The following is a 17,787-nucleotide window of genomic DNA, read 5'->3' as shown; positions in this document are numbered from 1 at the left end:
ATCTTCGTTTTTTTATATAATGTTCAGAACTACCCATAACCTTGTACTACTAAACTTTGATGTGGTTAATGGAATGACCAGACAGTAACATGTGATGTGTCACATGTACCTCATGCTAATAAACATAGACCAGTTTTTAACAATAGAAATAGATGAAATTTTTAACAAAATGAATAATTTGCTATTTGATATAATATACATGAGCTAATTTGCCCATTTTTTTTAGAAGAAGAGACAATTCCATCTGATTCGTAGTATAGGGGCCTCCATGGTACTTTTATCTGAGCTTGTAATATATCATATGTGAATTATTTATCAATATACTCTACCTATCTCAACAAAACTGTCGAAGATACAATTTAATCGATTAAAATATTTAAAATAATAGAGCTTATCTACTAAGGATCTATTTGGATGGGTGATGAAATTGATTTTGGTGACAGTGAAAACAATAGTGACAATGAGATTATTTACGGTAGTGGTGAGATTCAAATCAGTGATGAAACATGTGTTTGGTTTCAATCGCAATGATTGCAATAAGGTAAACTATAATGAGAAAATAAAATGACTATTAGGTACATTAAAATAACATTTGGCCATTGTAAAACTTATAACATATTTGAAAATTAATAAATAATTAAAAACATTAAAATTACTAAAATATAGAAATAATTTAAATATTCTGATTAATTAACATATAATTATATAAATACATTTATTATATTAATATGAAAAATATTTAAAAAAAACCTTTAAACCAAAATAATTAACAACTAAAATAATAAATGATTTTAAAAAATGAAATAAATTAGAATCGAAAAGATGATTAAACCAATCAAATTATAGTTTACCAATTCAATCGATTCATTTAAAAATTATTAAAATATAAAAATATAAAAAAAATTAAAATTAAAATTTAATTTAATTTAATTAATTCATATTGATTTATAAGTCAACTGATATCCCGATAAATATGTCGTTAAGTGTAGTCTGAAAACCATTCATCGAAACATGCAATCCAAAGGAATCGCTGAGGCACTTTCTGCGATAAACGTGCCACGCACTTGAGTTATCCAAAGGCACCTTAAGATTATTGGAAGTTTTATGGCAGCTTAATTCATAAATTGACTTCAAAATTTGATAAGAAATAATAAAAAAATATGGAAAGAGAATTAATTCATTGTATATAATTAATTAAGAAAATATTTCCATTTCCATTTCAGGATCAGCATAATTTAGGTTAGGTGTTTGAAGAATGAAGAAGAAGCAATCAAATTCAACCATTTAAAGTGGTATATATATAGGATTAGATGAAACAGTGTTTTCATGAAGGAGAAAACCTGATAATCATATAGCAAAAACATTGACCTACTTTTTGGCAACTCATTTTTCTATTATAAAAAAAATAAAAAAAGAAGAGGTCAAGCATCTGCATTATCTACAATGGCTTATTGGGGGTCTGCCTCAAGCTAGACCAGTTGATAGAGTAGGTAAGTTAATTCCATATTTTACTTTTTAACGTGATTTGAGTATTTTTTTTTTTAAGATTCGGGTCATTTTAAATTTGAATTTCTCAAATTAAATTATTTCGAGTCTTAAAGTTATTTTATATATATATATATAAGTACACAATAGGGTGTGTCTGCATTCTGCTATACCTTGAGCTATTATTTCAGCTATATATAAAAGTACTAGCGTATGTTACTTTGTTGTTTCGAGCCATATAGGATATATTGTTGAATGGATGAGAACTTAAAAGAGGGTCCAATTCTGTAATAAGTCTTTGTACTTTGTATTTAAGTTATGAATTTAGTCTCCATACTTAAATTTGATCAATTTTAGTCTTTATATTTTTTAAATTTTGAAATTTCAGTCCGGATCAAATGGTAGCAGTTAATTTTGTTTGGTTAAATTTTGCTGTTAGTCCTGTATTGTGTCTAAAGTTATAGATTTAGTCCATATTCTCCAACTAAATCATTTATTAGTCCTTATATTTTTCGAATTTTGAAATCTCAGTCTAAATGCAAACGATGGCCTTTAAATCCATAGCTGACTTTTTTGTAAATAATATATATGTGGAAATAAGAAGTTGACATGATATTACATATGAGATAATATGTTTGACACATCATATTTTGGAAATAGTAGAACTTAACTTAATCAAATTTTAAAATTTAAAATTCATAAAGAATAGAGACTAAAATGACCAAATTAAAATATATGGACTAAATCCACAACTTTTACTTAGTTCAAGGATTAATGACAGAATATAACCCTTATTGGATTTGCTGGTTTTTCAAGTTTCAACTACGTATATTCAACCCAGATACGTGGGTTTGCATTATGAAATTTCACTTTGCCTGCACCATCACGCTTTCACCTAGCCCTAGCAGTTCTTTGTTCTTCAGCCTCTCTCGTGGGGTTTACTTGTCTGAATACAGTAATGATGATGATGATGAATAAGGAAAACTTATTATCATCTCCAACCACATGTACTTTTTTGAGGTAAAAACATATTTCATGGTTCCTCTCAATTTCAATACCGAGTAAATTTCATTATAAATTCTGATCATATCTGCTCTTTTTAGATACAATGTCTAGAATTACTCATAACCCCTCCTCGGCCTATAAATAGAAAAATAATACGCTTCAGTACACTCAAAGCCACGTCCTCCTGCATTGACAACAATACGCATGCTAATTTAGTTAAGACTCAATTAGTATAAATATATTTTTTTCTTTGTATTTTAAAGAAAAATTCAAACATCATGGTTGAAATTAGTTTTCAATTTTTTTTTCCTTTTTCCTTTTCTTAGTCCAATCATGTATTTTGTTGCTTCTATACATAGACCAAATTTATGGGAGTTATTATTTCTTGAGAGGAATTTAAACGTTTTTGGTATGAAAAAAGTTAATCTTAAATTTAACGTTGTTTGAGGATATCTTGAGTTTAGTCCAATATAGAATTAGAGAAACTTGGATAAAGAGCCGTTAAATATGACTTTGAAAGGATGAAATTGAATTATTAAAAATTATAATGTTTTGTCTTTTAATTTTATTATTTGTAGATATTTTTTAAAATTTTTATATAAAAAGTTAAAATTATCTTCAAAATAATATTTATTACTTTAAAAAAATAAGGGGTTTTTGGTAAATTTTTCATTGGATCAGGGCCGATTGAAGAGCGACACCAACTCAATAAGAATCTTAAATATAAGTATAGATATAGATATTGACATGATTATTATCCATGATAAGTTCTATATTAAAACGATGATAAATATTTTATTTATTTTTAAAAATTTAAATATATATATAACAAAACACATAATCGTAATCCTATTCTTTTAACATTGAATATCTATATCTTATGTCTATACTTATATTAAGCTTGATTGAGTTGGCATACAAGTTAACCAGGTACAAATTTAGTTTGAAAATTATCAAAATGTTTTTATGTTCATAAAGCAACAAATATTAATACAAGATTGTTGATGCTTGAATCAGAGGCGAATCTAGGGGGCTGGCAGGGGCCCCGCCCCCCTAAAATAGAAAATTACTCTTTATGCCCTTTAAAAATCTTTAAAAATTTAAATTAATAAAGGTAAAATTGTACTTTGGCCCCCCTTAAAATTATAAAAATTTGATTTAATCATTTAAAAACTATAAAAATATAGACTATTAAAATTAAAATTTCATTCATTCCCCTAAAAAAATTTTTTTCTTCACCCCTGACTTGAATCTAATAGGTGGAGTGGATAGGAGAGCTAGGTGGTTCACCTAGTTGGGTACAAGGCGGAGAGCCACCATAGAGGGTGCTTCGAGGAGATAGAATAGAGTTGGAAAAGAAGGTTGAAGGAGAATAGGGGGATGAGAGAGAAAAGAGAATCCCCTTTCCTATTGGAGTCAAGGGATTTTATACTCTTAGCTACAGTCTTAAGGTGTCACATGTGAAGTCCATATTGGTGGCTCACAAACAAGTGGCCCGCCACTATATGCCTAGGTAGGGTGGCAATTGAACATGTTGTCAATCACTTTAAATGGGATGCGGTAATTGGATTCAAAGATGACAATTAGTTAATGGGGTCTACACGAATATTAAGCCAAAAAATATTTTTGAAGAGTGTGCTCAACGAGTAGGTGGGACCCTTGTGAGTGCCATACTAAGAAGACTATCCAAGGAGTCCGCTCGAGGGGTTGCCCCTGTGGAGTAAGGGTATAACAAAGGTATTTTTATTATTTCATGTTTTTAGTAAACTAATACTATTAACAATAACAAGATTTAAACTTATAAACTATGAATTTTAAACATTTAAATCATTTCAACCAATGACTCACTTGATTTTAATATATTTTTTTATAAATATATGTACATACACTTTTTTTACTCACAATATGGATGTGCCATAGAACTAGTAATCTTAATTATAGTTTTTTTTTCTTTTGAAGAACTCCCAATAATGTATGTTTTTAAGGTTAATATATTATTTTATATTTGAATTTGGCTTCAATATTCAATTTAGTACTTGAGCCTTATTTATTCCAATTTAGTAACTAAGTTTGGCTTCAATGTCAATTTGGTATCTAGACCAAATAGCACCACGTGGCCCAACGAATAGTTGACACATGTGCTCTAGTAAAAAATATATAAGTACTTAAATGAGACAAAAAAGAAATTCAAATATCAAATTGAACATTGAAACTAAACTCAAGTATGGAAGTGGAACAAAAAAATCTCTAAATATCAAATTCAACGTTGAAGCCAAACATAGGTACCAATTAGTATATTAACCCATGTTTTTAAGATTAAAGTAGCATTGTGGGTGAAGCACACTTTGTCCAAACAAACATAATTTCTAATGATAGGCTTTTGACGACATAATTTCATGATTTGACCATGAAAATTAAGCAATCAATTAGAAATGATTTGTTTCCATAAAAATAAAGGTTAAATCCTTATTTAGCTCTTATAGTTGTCCCTGTTTGCCATTTGGTACTAAAATTTTTTTGTTCGATTTAATACTTAAACTTACAAAAGTTAGTCATATTAGTCTAACCTTCAAATCCATTTAAAAAAAGCTCATGGTTCATCGGGAGCACAAGCTTTAGTCAATGATTAAAAACAATTTAAAATATATAAAAATATTTTAAAAATCAGAAAATATTTTAAAAATAAGAAAATTCTCTCTCTTTTTTTTTTGAAAAATGAAAATTATTAGAAATTTTCTGAAAATTATAACAGGATATTTTTAAAATATTAAATAAAAATAAAAAATCAATAAAAGTAAAAAAAAAACTCCAACAAAATAAAAAAAATTCACAATTTTTAAAAAACAGAAACTTTTCCAAAAAATTATAGAAATTTTATGAAATTTATGATAAATTAATTTTATAACTCTATTGGCACTCAAGGCTCGTATTAACCAGATCACATGGTCTTTCACACGTCATCTTTTATTACTTTAACATTAATTTACTTTTATACAGTTCACCTTTAACATTCAATATCAAATGTCAATAAGCAAAGTACATGTTTCATAATCCTTATTAACCAGATACAAACTTAAGATAGATACATGGATCATCCGACCATCACACCAATATATCTGGCACTCAGTGTCTCATTGGCACATTCGAAGTATAATTTGCGCCTGCACCTCATCAGTATAAACCAAAGTAAAATCTCGTACACTAATCTTATGACATGCCAATTATACCCGACTTTATCCGAGATCGTTAATAAGATATTCAATGTTTCAAACATAATGGTTCATATATCATGAATTGATACATAACAAATTCACATCATGCTCAAATCAATTTCATACTATTTCATATCATCATATGCACTATTATCAAGGGTGAAATTAGGGGGATAGCAGGGGCCCCTAAGATGGGAAAAATTTCTATTTATGCCCTTTAAATTTTTTAAAATTTTAAATTAGTAAGGTAAAATTGCACTTTGGCCACCTTAATAATATAAAATTTTAATTTAATCATTTAAAAATTATAAAGATATAGACTATTAAAATGGTGAAATTTCATTTTTGCTATTATAAGAATTACAATTTAATTTCAACCTCCCTAAACAAATTTTCTGATTTCGACCCTGACTATTATCACATTTTTTTTAAAGCACCTACTATTTCATACTTACATATTCATGAGATAAGTAAGATCATTGCCTCAAGCAATCTAATTGCAACAACAAAATATATATAATTTGAATTCAATCATGAAAGCACAAACTAGAATAGGCAATTTGTCTACGACCTTCGCATTTCTTTTATCTCAAGATGGCTTGGGTCGTCTTTAGCAACGTACGATAAATTCTATAATAGAAAGTTTCACACAAACACATGAAAACACAACAATTTAACATAATTTATATTTTATTCATTTTAGTCCTTATATCCGAAAATGGTCATATTTTTCAATATTTAGTATTGAATTAAAATTCGATTTCACATTCTTTCATTAGGAACTCAAAAATTTTGATCTATAAGATAATTTCCTAACAGAATTTAATTTATTCAATTTTGTCACTAATGTCATAAATCAACTATAAAATTAAAATCAGTTCCTAACTTATTATTTGAATCAATTTTAGCTAAGGTTTGAGCAAATATTTTTCCTTTCTTTCAATAGCTAGGGACGACACAAGAAGGAAGAATGATGATGATATTCTCTCTTCCACTAACATTTGCTATTTATACATTGATTAGTGATGTAATTTAAACTTAATTAACTTAAGTTTTAACTTTTAAACATGCTTGGTTTAATAAATAATCTTCCTTAATTAAAAATGGGTGAATGAACATCATATTCCACTATCCATGTTACACAAATGGTTAAATAACTATTAAGTCCTTTGGTTAATTGCTAATTAAGTCCTCATGTATTTTCTAATTTAAAACTCAATAATGATTGCACTTTTACAATTTAGTCTCTATATTACAATTAATGATTTTCTTTATTTAATTACTTAACCGTCCATTAATATTTTTTCATATTAAATATGTAAATCTTTCTATTTAAAATTTCACGAACTTGTTTTACAGATTCGGGTTCTGCATTTTCCTAAATTTTACAGATTTGAATTTTTTATTTTTAAAAAAATGAGAATTATCTAAATTTGTCCTAAATTCTTTACATTTTTAAAAATATTCTCTATGTTTTTTTAGTTTTTTTTCATATTGACTAACGTTTGTGCCACGTGGCACTTTCCCAACAAGCCACGCTAATTTTTTTGAGACGGATTTGGAGGTTGGACTAATGTAACTAATATTGTGCAACTTTAGGTATTAAATTGAACTAAAAATTTCTTTAAATACCAAAGTAATAATTAAAGACAAGCATGGGGACTAAAAAAGACTTTAACCCCAAAAATAGTAAGGACTTGTTTTTGTTGATCATATGGACTTCTCTCAATCAATATCCCAATTTCATGAAAATGTTCCAATGACAATTGTTGATCGATAGCAAAATGAAATGATGCTAAAGAAAGGGTGCAGAAATCAACTTAAATATCACTTCAATTTTATAAGTTGTAAAATGTTTAACAATTTTTATGTAATTCAATTGTAAATTCCTAAAATGCTTTTCAATTAGGAAAAAAATTTAACAAAATAATATTTCAGGTAAAAGCATTGTGGAGGTACTTGTGTAGTTGTGTTAAGAGTTGGATTGTATTTTGTCTTTCTACTAAAAAATAGGCAAATTAGTCTATACATGTTAGATTAAAGAGAGAACTAGACTTCTGTTAAAGATTTCATCCTTTTTTTTGTTAAAAATTAGTCTTTGTACGTTAGAATAAGGTACACATGACACATCACGTGTAACTGGAGTTGTCCATGAGTCGAGCCAAGTAAAACAATTAGGCCCAGGCTTGACTCGACTTGAAAAATGAGTCTAAAATTTTGCCCATGTCCAATTGAGATAAAAATGCTAAAATCTGAACCCAGCCCAACCCGCTCATATTAAATTTTTTATATAAAAATAAATTAAAAAATATAACACATCAAATATAATAAAAATATTAAAATAAATGTTTCCCAATAGATGGGAAAGAAATTAAAAAAAAAAAACTTGAATAACACTAAGATAAGTACAACTTAGCAAACAAATACCTCTAAAATAGTAACAAAATTAATAATAAAATAAAAGTTATACAATACGCAAACAATAACAACAAAATAGTAATAATATAATAGCGAAATGATAGCAAAACAATGAAAAGCAGTAAAAAAAAAGCAACAATTCAATTTTTTTGCAAATTCGAGTCTGGGCTAAAAAAAATTTACCTTGAGGCCTGACCCCTTTAGAAAACGGGCATTATTTTTTGTCCAATCCCATTTTTGGGCCATATATTTTTACTCAAACTCTCTCATTTTTTAGGTGGGCCTTCTCGGCCCATGGATAAGTATATGTGTAATTGTCTTGGTTCTTCTACCCGCCACCAGTTTTTAAAAGTAAAAATAATTGAATTTTTAATAAAAATGTCAAATTTGCTCATTGATATAACATGCAAGAATTAATTTACCTAATTTTTTACTAAAGAAAATAAAATGCAATCTAACTTTTAGTACAAAGGGTTTCCACAATACTTTTACCTAATTTTTAAGCGATAATATTCCCGTTCTGATCAATACACAATATTTGATTTAAAAAAAAACGATTTGAAAATAAACTGTATTTAAATTTGGTTTATTAAATTTTAGAACAAATTATCAAAATTGTACTTACTATAAGTTATTAAGGTTTGAAGGTTACAAGTGTATGGTTTTCCTAATAATTCTATAATTTCTGTTAACATAGCTTAACAATTTTGTGGACTAGAGATTAATTAGGATCAAGTTTCAAGGGTGTGGGTGAAAATTGTCCCTATATTTTCTCCACAAAATTGGATGGCTAGAAAAATTATGATGTCCCAACTCAACTCAACTAATTAAAAAGCTGTTTTTGAAATTAATAACCAGAATTTATCATCATAAATAAATTAATCATTTGTATTTATATATCATTAAATAAATTATTAAATTAAAATGCATTGATACTTTTAAATGATTCGAAGTAATAGTAGTTGAAAATTTTATATAAAAAAATAAAAAATAGTTAAAAAAGCTTTAATTTTAATTTTTTTTATTTTTAAAGCAATGCAAGATCACTTTAATAACAAAAATTAATTACTAGAATAAAAATTATACACTTAAATATTTTTATGCCAATTCAAACAATATTATTTTTTTATTGGATAAAATAAAATGTCTTTTTGTTACAATTATAATCATTTTTTATTTTTTATTTTATTTTTACAAAATTTACAGTTTACGTATAGAGGGTAGACTCGGGCATTTGGCTCGCAAGTTTGTTTGTTTTTTTTCACTTAATTTGGGCAATTGCAAAAAAACGTTAATTGGGTTAATTGCATCAAAAGTCTCAAATTATGAGTTGAATTTTAAAGTAGTCTTTAAATTTCAAAATATTCCAATTGAATCCTTAATTTAAAATATTTTCTAATTAGGTTTTCCTTTTGGTTTAGCCTTCAAATTTTATATTAAATGTTGGCTTGGATCTAAAGTGTGAAAATTTATTTATCAATCCATACAATTTTGGTTGATTCTGTTGGTTTTCTCATAAATAATTAATGGACCTTTCTTGGTTTTAATCGTTTTCAGTTGATTAACCGATTTTCCCCCTCTTATTTAAAATAAATTAAAAAAATTATATATTATAAATATATTAATTTGATTAAATTGGTTGATTCGATTATGAATTTCAATAAATCGATAATCGATCAACTTAATCATTCTAATCGAGACCTTAATCGATATAACCAATATAAACATCTTAATCAAAACAGAAAAACCAAACAAGTCAATTAAGTCGGTTTTAACTGACTTTTGCTCACCCTTATATGCAAGGGTCTGATTGGAACAACACTTGACTTTGAGGATCCAATTGAAACCTATTGAAATTAAAGATCAATTTAACAATTTAATCCATAAATTGAGGATCTTCGTGCAGTTACCCCAATAATAATTAACACACTCCACATATGAAAAAAGAAAAAGAAAAAAAAAACAAAAACAGGAAAAAAATAGTTTCCTACAAAAACAAAAAAAAAACAAAAACAACGTTTTCTCTCTTTGGCTTTGGCTGATACAAAATCGAGCTTTCTATTTTCTCTTCCCTTTTAAATTTTTTTGTTGTAACTACACATGTTTTCGCCTGAATTTGTAAGTAGTTTAATATGTTGTATTTCGATTTGATTATTTTTAATATTCATTAGGTTTCTCTTATTGTTTTTGAATTTAATGCGTTAAGTTTTTGTTTCAATTTATTTATTTATTCGGTTCTTTTTTGTAATTTGAAGTTGAATTTTATTGTATTAGGATTGCAGGGATCTCAAAATCCCTAGACCTTGCTGGTTCGTTTCGGATGTATTATCATCTGATTGAGGCGTTTAGCAATTGGATCTCGATGCCTACATAACAGTTTCCAGCTCGAATCGCGAAGATATTTCTTTATAATTACACTTTTCGTTAATTTTTTTCTTTATATTAAAGCCTTTTTTTTTGTTTGTTTATTTTGATTTTGTTATTAGATCGTTAGGGTTTTCTTGGGCATTTTAGCTCGTTAGCGTTTTTTTTTTCTTTCAATTTGGTTCGATGGCTTCGAATCCTCCATTCCAGGTGGAGGATCACACGGATGAAGATTTTTTTGATAAGTTAGTAGATGATGATGATGATGACAGTATGGGTCCCACTGTTCCTAAATTCACGGAGGGTATTGATTCCGATGATACTAAAGGCTTTTCCAATTTATCAATGGGAGAAGATTCCGGCGATGAAGAGGTTGATAGTCATGCTGTAAAGGAAAAAGATCCTGTGGATACAGGTCCAGCACAGGCCAATGTACCCGTAGTTAATGAGCCAAATGATTCATTGGGGTTTGATAATAGTGTGGTCGAAACGTCTGATCATCTCCTAGAAGGAGAACTGTCGGAGGCTGGATTCAATCAGGATTTAGGTGAGAATGTTGGATCTAAGAATTCTGGGGTTAAGGAAGTAGGATGGAATTCACTTTTTGCTGATTCTAACGAGAATGGGGTGCATGGGTTCGGTCATTATTCTGATTTTTTCAGTGATTTAGGGGAGAATCCCATAGGGGTTTTCCCTTCTGAAGCAGGTGAAATTGCAAAAACGAGTTTTGTAGATCATAATTCAGCTAGTACTTACCAGCAGTATCATGATGGCAGCCATGATCAAGTTTATGAAGCTTCTGCTGCAAATAATGGAAATGAGCAAGATTTGTATAGCATTGACTATTGGGAGAAAATGTATCCAGGGTGGAAGTATGATGCAAATTCAGGGCAGTGGTATCACGTGGACGGTTCAGGTGGTGATGGCAGTTGGAACACAGATGTGAAAGCGGAGGCTTCTTATTTGCAACAGACGGTTCAGTCTTTTGCGGGGACTATGACAACCTTAGAGCATGGTGCCACGGAGAATGTGGCAGATTGGAATCAGGTTTCACAAGTGAATAATGGTTATCCAGAACATATGATTTTTGACCCTCAATACCCTGGTTATTACTACGACTTAATTGCTCAACAATGGTTTGCACTTGACAGCTATAATGCCTCTGTTCAGTCAACTGTTCAAGATGATGGTCAGCAAAATCAAAATGGATTTGCTTCTACTGTTCAGAATTCTCAAACTGATAGTTCTAGTATGTATGGTGAACATGGACAAGGTGATAATTATGGGTCACTAGGCCTTGGAAGCCCTGGTGGACATCATAATTGGAGTGACTCCTATGGTACTTATAAAAGTCAAGGTTTCAATATATGGCAGCCTGGGACTGCTGCCAATAGTGGGGCACTTTCAAGCTTTGATGCAAACAAGCAATCAGATACATCTTTTGGTTTGAATATGCCTGTGAACAACAATGCAAGTAACTTCCAGTCATCCTATAATTCTCTGCAGGAAGCTCAGTCTGTCAATAGTGCTAATCAGGTTCATACTGAGGCCAATGGGGTTACTGGGTTGCAAAGCTTTCTTCCTAGTGAAAACTTCAACAACCAGTTTATCCAGACAAATTTAAACCAAAATGAGCAAGTGAATTTCTCAAATGATTTCTATGGAAGCCAAAAATCTGTTAATGTTGCCCCGCAGCCGCTTCAGAGTAGCCAGCCGTTTCCTTATGCTTCCAACACAGGGAGATCGTCTGCTGGCCGTCCTCCACATGCACTTGTTAGTTTTGGGTTTGGTGGAAAACTCATTATAATGAAGGATAGTAGTCCTCTGCAAAACTCATCATTTGGTACCCAGGTTAGACTACTTTATAATATAATTTATTTTGTAGAAGCTGATGAAAGTAAGAAATAGTATGAAGTTGTGTCTCTTGTTCTAGTTTCCAGAAAATATATCTTTCTTGATTGAGGGTCTAAAGCATGGTTTTGTAGCCAGGGGATCCCTTATTGAGTTTTAAGTACCAAACATGATGCTCTTGCTGTAAATATTAATTATTCTAACTACTAATGTTGTATGATTATGTTTATTTGAAGGATTCTGTGGGAGCCTATATTTCTGTTCTCAATATGTTGGAAGTTGTCAATTCAAACACAAGTGTTTCTACTGCTGCACCAGCAGCCTGTGATTATTTTAATACTCTGTGCCAACAATCCTTCCCTGGTCCATTGGTTGGTGGAAATGTAAGCAATAAAGACTTGAGCAAATGGATTGATGACCGAATTGCCAGCTGTGAATCCCCTAACATGGACTACGGAAAAGGTGAAAATATGAGAATGCTTCTCTCATTGCTCAAAATAGCTTGTCAGCATTATGGAAAACTTCGGTCTCCTTTTGGCTCTGACACTCTATTGAAGGTAAATGCTTTTATTGTAATTTTAAACTTCTTTTTTTATTAACAATGAGGCTTCACCTTCCTTAAAAGTTTTCATTTTCGCTTTAATTGTATCTTGTAAAGATGCTTGTCCTTTTTCTTTTCATTCAATCTAATGGTCTTAGGCTTTCTTGCTTACAACTCAAGAAATAACTATTCCTTAAAAGTCAGACTGTTTTTGTTCTTCTCTGCTTTCTTTCGCGTGTTACATTGTATTTCATTCTTATTGGCATGCACCCATTTATAGGAGACTGATACTCCAGAATCAGCAGTTGCTAAACTCTTTGCATCTGCAAAGAGGAAGGACGCATCTTATGGTGCTCTTTGCCACTGCTTGCAGCTATTGCCTTCTGAAGGACAAGTTCGGGTATGCCATCAACTATACTTCACTATTTTTATCATTACAAACTGCTTTGTCTTATTTTCTCAGTTATTTTTAATATATGTTATAGGCAACCGCAATTGAGGTGCAGAATCTTCTGGTTTCTGGTAGAAAGAAAGAGGCTCTACAGCTTGCACAAGAGGGTCAGTTGTGGGGACCTGCGCTTGTTCTCGCGTCACAACTTGGTGAACAGGTTTGTTTTTTTGTTCATTAAATTGTCTGTGACATATTCTTATTTTCATGTTGAGGAAGATTTGACTGAAGCTGCAATCTCTCTTTTTTACCATTGGTTCTTGGCGGTGACTTTGGGTCATTGTAGTTCTACATTGATACTATTAAGCAAATGGCACTTCATCAGCTGGTAGCAGGGTCTCCTTTACGGACATTATGCCTGCTAATTGCAGGGCAACCGGCAGATGTTTTTTCCACAGGCTCCACAATTGATGGCATGGATTTGTCTCAACAGCATGCAGAGGTAATATATTGGTGCATGGAATTTAATTCTAATTGGTTATTTTTCAGGGAGGAAAATTTTCTACCAAAGAGGTATTAAGACAAATAAATGATCTGATTGTTTTTTGATTCTTCAATAAAAGACTTAAGAAAAAAATATGCCCGTGCGGTGAAGTGGTTACCCACAAGAAGAACGACATAGGTTAAAGGGATTGTTTTACACATACTTCTGATGCTTCTGTTCTTTGTATACCTTTTTGGAATGATCATGCAATGCTATTGGGAAGAAGTGTAAGTTAGTTGTGGAGAATTCATGCTTCATTCAGCCACTGCCTGTTAATTTTGTTTCATCTCAAATTTCATTTTACCACATGTTTCTTCTCATGTGACGTCCATATGTTTGAAGTCAAATTAATAGGACTACTTTTGCAGTAACCTGTAAGCAGCTGAATTCCCTTGCTTCTCCTTTTTTATGGGCAGGTAAGGACTAATTTAATGCTTGATGATTGGGAAGAGAATTTGGCCGTAATAACTGCAAATAGAACCAAAGATGATGAGCTTGTAATTATCCATCTTGGAGATTGCCTGTGGAAGGAAAGGAGTGAGGTACATTATTGTCCATTCTAGCCTCATTTTCTCACTTTTGGATAGCACACTTACATATTTATTTATCCTTAATGTTTATAAAATGCCTCTTACTCGAGAGTTCTAATCCAGATAACGGCAGCACACGTCTGTTATTTAGTTGCGGAAGCAAACTTTGAGTCATATTCAGGTAGTGCTAGACTTTGTCTTATTGGAGCAGACCACTGGAAGTTTCCCCGAACCTATGCTAGTCCAGAGGCTATCCAGGTGCTTCTCAAGTTTTTTTGGTCCTTAATCATTGTGTTATTAACTATATGTTAAGCATGGTATTGGTACTTTAGCATGCTTACTAGAGTTTACCCCCCCCTTTTTATGACTGTTTTACTCTGTGTAGTTGAGGATGTTTTTTCCTAGTTGGGGAAATGTAAATGGAATATCAATCTTCAGTGTGCATTCTCTGCATCTCTCTCTCTTCGTGAAATTTGTATAATTTTTTAATTCTATGGTAAAGCCATCTCTTGTAACTGATTGTATATAATGCCAAAACCCAGCTGTTCAGATGGGCAAGGTTCTCAATTTTTAGTGTGTAATTTTTAAGACATCACCCTGTCACTTATGCCTTTCAAAATTTCTGTTCTTGTTTATTTCACAGAGGACTGAGTTATATGAATATTCAAAGGTGCTGGGGAACTCTCAGTTTGTCTTGCTACCATTTCAGCCATACAAACTTATTTATGCGCACATGCTGGCTGAAGTTGGAAAAGTTTCAGATTCATTAAAGTAAGCATGTTTAAGTTGTTTGCATTTGATTTCTGAACATACATTTCATTCAATTTGTTAACATAACAAGGCTAGTTCAGGTACTGTCAAGCCGTATTAAAATCTCTGAAAACTAGTCGAGTGCCTGAGGTAGAAACTTGGAAACATTTAGTTTTATCTCTTGAAGAGAGGATAAGAATCCATCAACAGGTAAGTTTTAGCTTCTCAGTTTACGCCTTCTCATCAATATCTTCTCTCTGTTCATATTGGGCTTTGCTTTTGCAGGGGGGATATGCTACGAACTTGGCTCCAGTAAAATTAGTTGGTAAGTTGCTAAACTTTTTTGATAGCACTGCGCATCGAGTTGTGGGGGGTCTACCACCACCTCCTACATCAGCATCAAATGGAAATTCTCAAGGTAATGACCATTTCAACCAACAAACCGGGCCAAGAGTCTCAGCTAGCCAATCAACAATGGCTATGTCATCTTTGATGCCCTCGTCTTCAATGGAACCTATAAATGATTGGGAGGGTAGGGGGGCTGATGGTAAAATGACAATGCATAATAGAAGTGTTTCAGAACCAGACATTGGCAGAACAACAAGACAGGTTTACAGCTACCTTCACTTGAAAATATATTTGCTATTAGCAGCTTGTGCATCTTATTGATATTTAATGGGATCAGGTTGATTCATCAAAGGAAACAGGACCATCCAATGAACAAGGCAAACAATCAGTCTCACCAGGGGCATCTCGCTTTTCTCGTTTTAGTTTTGGCTCACAGCTTTTCCAGAAAACTTTTGGGTTAGTCTTAAGACCTCGCCCTGATAAACAGGTAATTCCTTTTACTTACTGTCAAACTAGATGGATAACCACTCCTGATATATAAATTGTTTGATTTAATTTAATTTGCATCGTTATCTGAAGGCTAAGCTGGGTGAAAAGAACAAATTCTACTATGATGAAAAACTTAAGAGATGGGTGGAGGAAGGCGCTGAACCTCTGGCCAAAGAGCCAGCCTTGCCACCACCTCCAACCACTGCTTCATTCCAGAATGGAACATCTGATTACAACTTGAACTCTGCATTCAAGAGTGAAAGTTCTCCCCCTAATGGAAGCCCAAAATTCCGAAATCCAACCCCAATAGAACATGCTTCTGGGATCCCTCCCATTCCTACAAGCTCCAATCAATTCTCAGCTCGTGGACGGATGGGTGTTCGAGCAAGGTACTTCTAAAGTTTTACTTTTTAGCAATGCCATTATTGCATTTGAATGATGCTATGGAACAAACTTGGTGGAAAATAGGCTAAAGGGAAAATGGATGTCAAAAGTATGATAAGGTAGTAAATGCAGTATTTCAATTGACCTGGCTAATATTTACGTTTTTCGTTTGATTTCCCTATGCCATTATGATCTCTCGACAGGTACGTGGACACTTTCAACAAAGGAGGTGGTGGCCAAGCGAATTTATTTCAGTCACCTGCTGTTTCCTCCGTTAAACCTGCTGCTGCCGCAAATGCAAAGTTCTTTATTCCCATGCCCATATCAACAACAATGAGCGAACAATCAATGGAGGCAATTACTGAAAATGCACAAGAAGAGAATGCTACTAACAATAATCCCAGCACTCCCACTTCCACTTCTAGTGTCAATGACTTTTGTCAATCTCCCAGACCTCTGCCGGCGGTGACTAGGCCAAGGTTCCCAAGCATGGATAACATCCCTCAAGAAGTCTTTACGACAAATGCCAATGCCTATCCCTCACCACACTCACGACGAACAGTCTCGTGGAGTGGAGGCAACTTTGATGATCCATTAAGTCCTCCTAGTAAACCCGAAATAAGACCTTCAGGAGAAGCACCTGGAAAACCTCCACCATTGTTCATGCCTGGTCCAGCTAATGGTAGTTTTGGAGATGAACAACTACATGAGGTGGAACTTTGACCTGAAGATTCGTCGACGATGTAAATATCAAAAAGTTTTGTTCCTTGGATCTGAATACGATATTTCCGAGCATATACAACAATGGCAGCATGCACCAGTATTAACTTTTTAACCCTCTTTACCCTCCCCCTTTTTCAGCATTTGTATTTTGATATTTTCGAGGTAATTTTCGAAGGGTTTCATTTGGTTGGTAAATTTTTGGATAGAAAGGGAAACAAGAAACAGATAGCAAAAGAAACAAAAGCATGAAATCAATCAAATGGAGTCTTATTTAATTGTATTAATAGGGGTTATTTTTTACATGTATTTACGGCTGGATATTTATATTTGTTTTTTGGTTACTAAAAAAAGAAACAAATGCCTTAGAGTAGGCATCATTTGTACAGCATTTGTTCATTTGTTGAAGAATGGAAATATTGTGTTGAGGACAAAGCAATATGACACAAATATTATATTATATAGTTTTAAATATCAAAATGCTACCCATACATGGATTTTATTTTACAACCAAAAATAACTTCAATGTACATACTTCTTGGAATAAGCCTTTTTTTAGTACATTAATACTATAATTGTTTTTAATTTGGTCAAAGAATATTCAAAAAATAAAATATAAGAAGCATTACTTTTTGAAATTTTGTGATAAATGAAATGAAATGTGTGTATTCTTCTTCAAATTTTTTATATAAAAGATGTAAAAATATCATTTTTAAAAGATATAAATGGATAAGGGATAAATCCCGAAACTATATATG

At 31.6% G+C, this 17,787-nt stretch overlaps 1 protein-coding gene across 2 annotated transcripts; it reads left to right on the top strand.

Moving 5' to 3' along the window:
• The first annotated feature begins 10,078 nt into the window (after positions 1 to 10,078).
• Positions 10,079 to 17,417, top strand: LOC107942534 (protein transport protein SEC16B homolog). Of its 2 annotated transcripts, none has more exons than XM_041090562.1 (14): positions 10,079 to 10,238; positions 10,395 to 12,335; positions 12,572 to 12,892; positions 13,157 to 13,276; positions 13,362 to 13,484; positions 13,611 to 13,766; positions 14,225 to 14,350; positions 14,462 to 14,596; positions 14,982 to 15,109; positions 15,190 to 15,298; positions 15,374 to 15,697; positions 15,774 to 15,923; positions 16,016 to 16,314; positions 16,513 to 17,417. In XM_041090562.1, the coding sequence occupies exons 2-14, from the start codon at positions 10,671 to 10,673 to the stop codon at positions 17,030 to 17,032; spliced, it is 4,176 nt and encodes a 1,391-aa protein (XP_040946496.1). In that variant the 5' UTR covers positions 10,079 to 10,238; positions 10,395 to 10,670; the 3' UTR covers positions 17,033 to 17,417. The 2 variants fall into 2 exon arrangements, with proteins under 2 accessions (XP_040946496.1, XP_040946497.1); XM_041090563.1 differs by having other exon boundaries at positions 10,101 to 10,238; positions 10,403 to 12,335.
• Positions 17,418 to 17,787: the final 370 nt, after the last annotated feature.

This window comes from Gossypium hirsutum, chromosome D03 (assembly GCF_007990345.1).
Source record: "Gossypium hirsutum isolate 1008001.06 chromosome D03, Gossypium_hirsutum_v2.1, whole genome shotgun sequence".
Lineage (NCBI taxonomy): Eukaryota > Viridiplantae > Streptophyta > Magnoliopsida > Malvales > Malvaceae > Gossypium > Gossypium hirsutum.
Note: the sequence above shows the minus strand (reverse complement) of the source record. Positions and strands in the feature narration are given on the sequence as shown.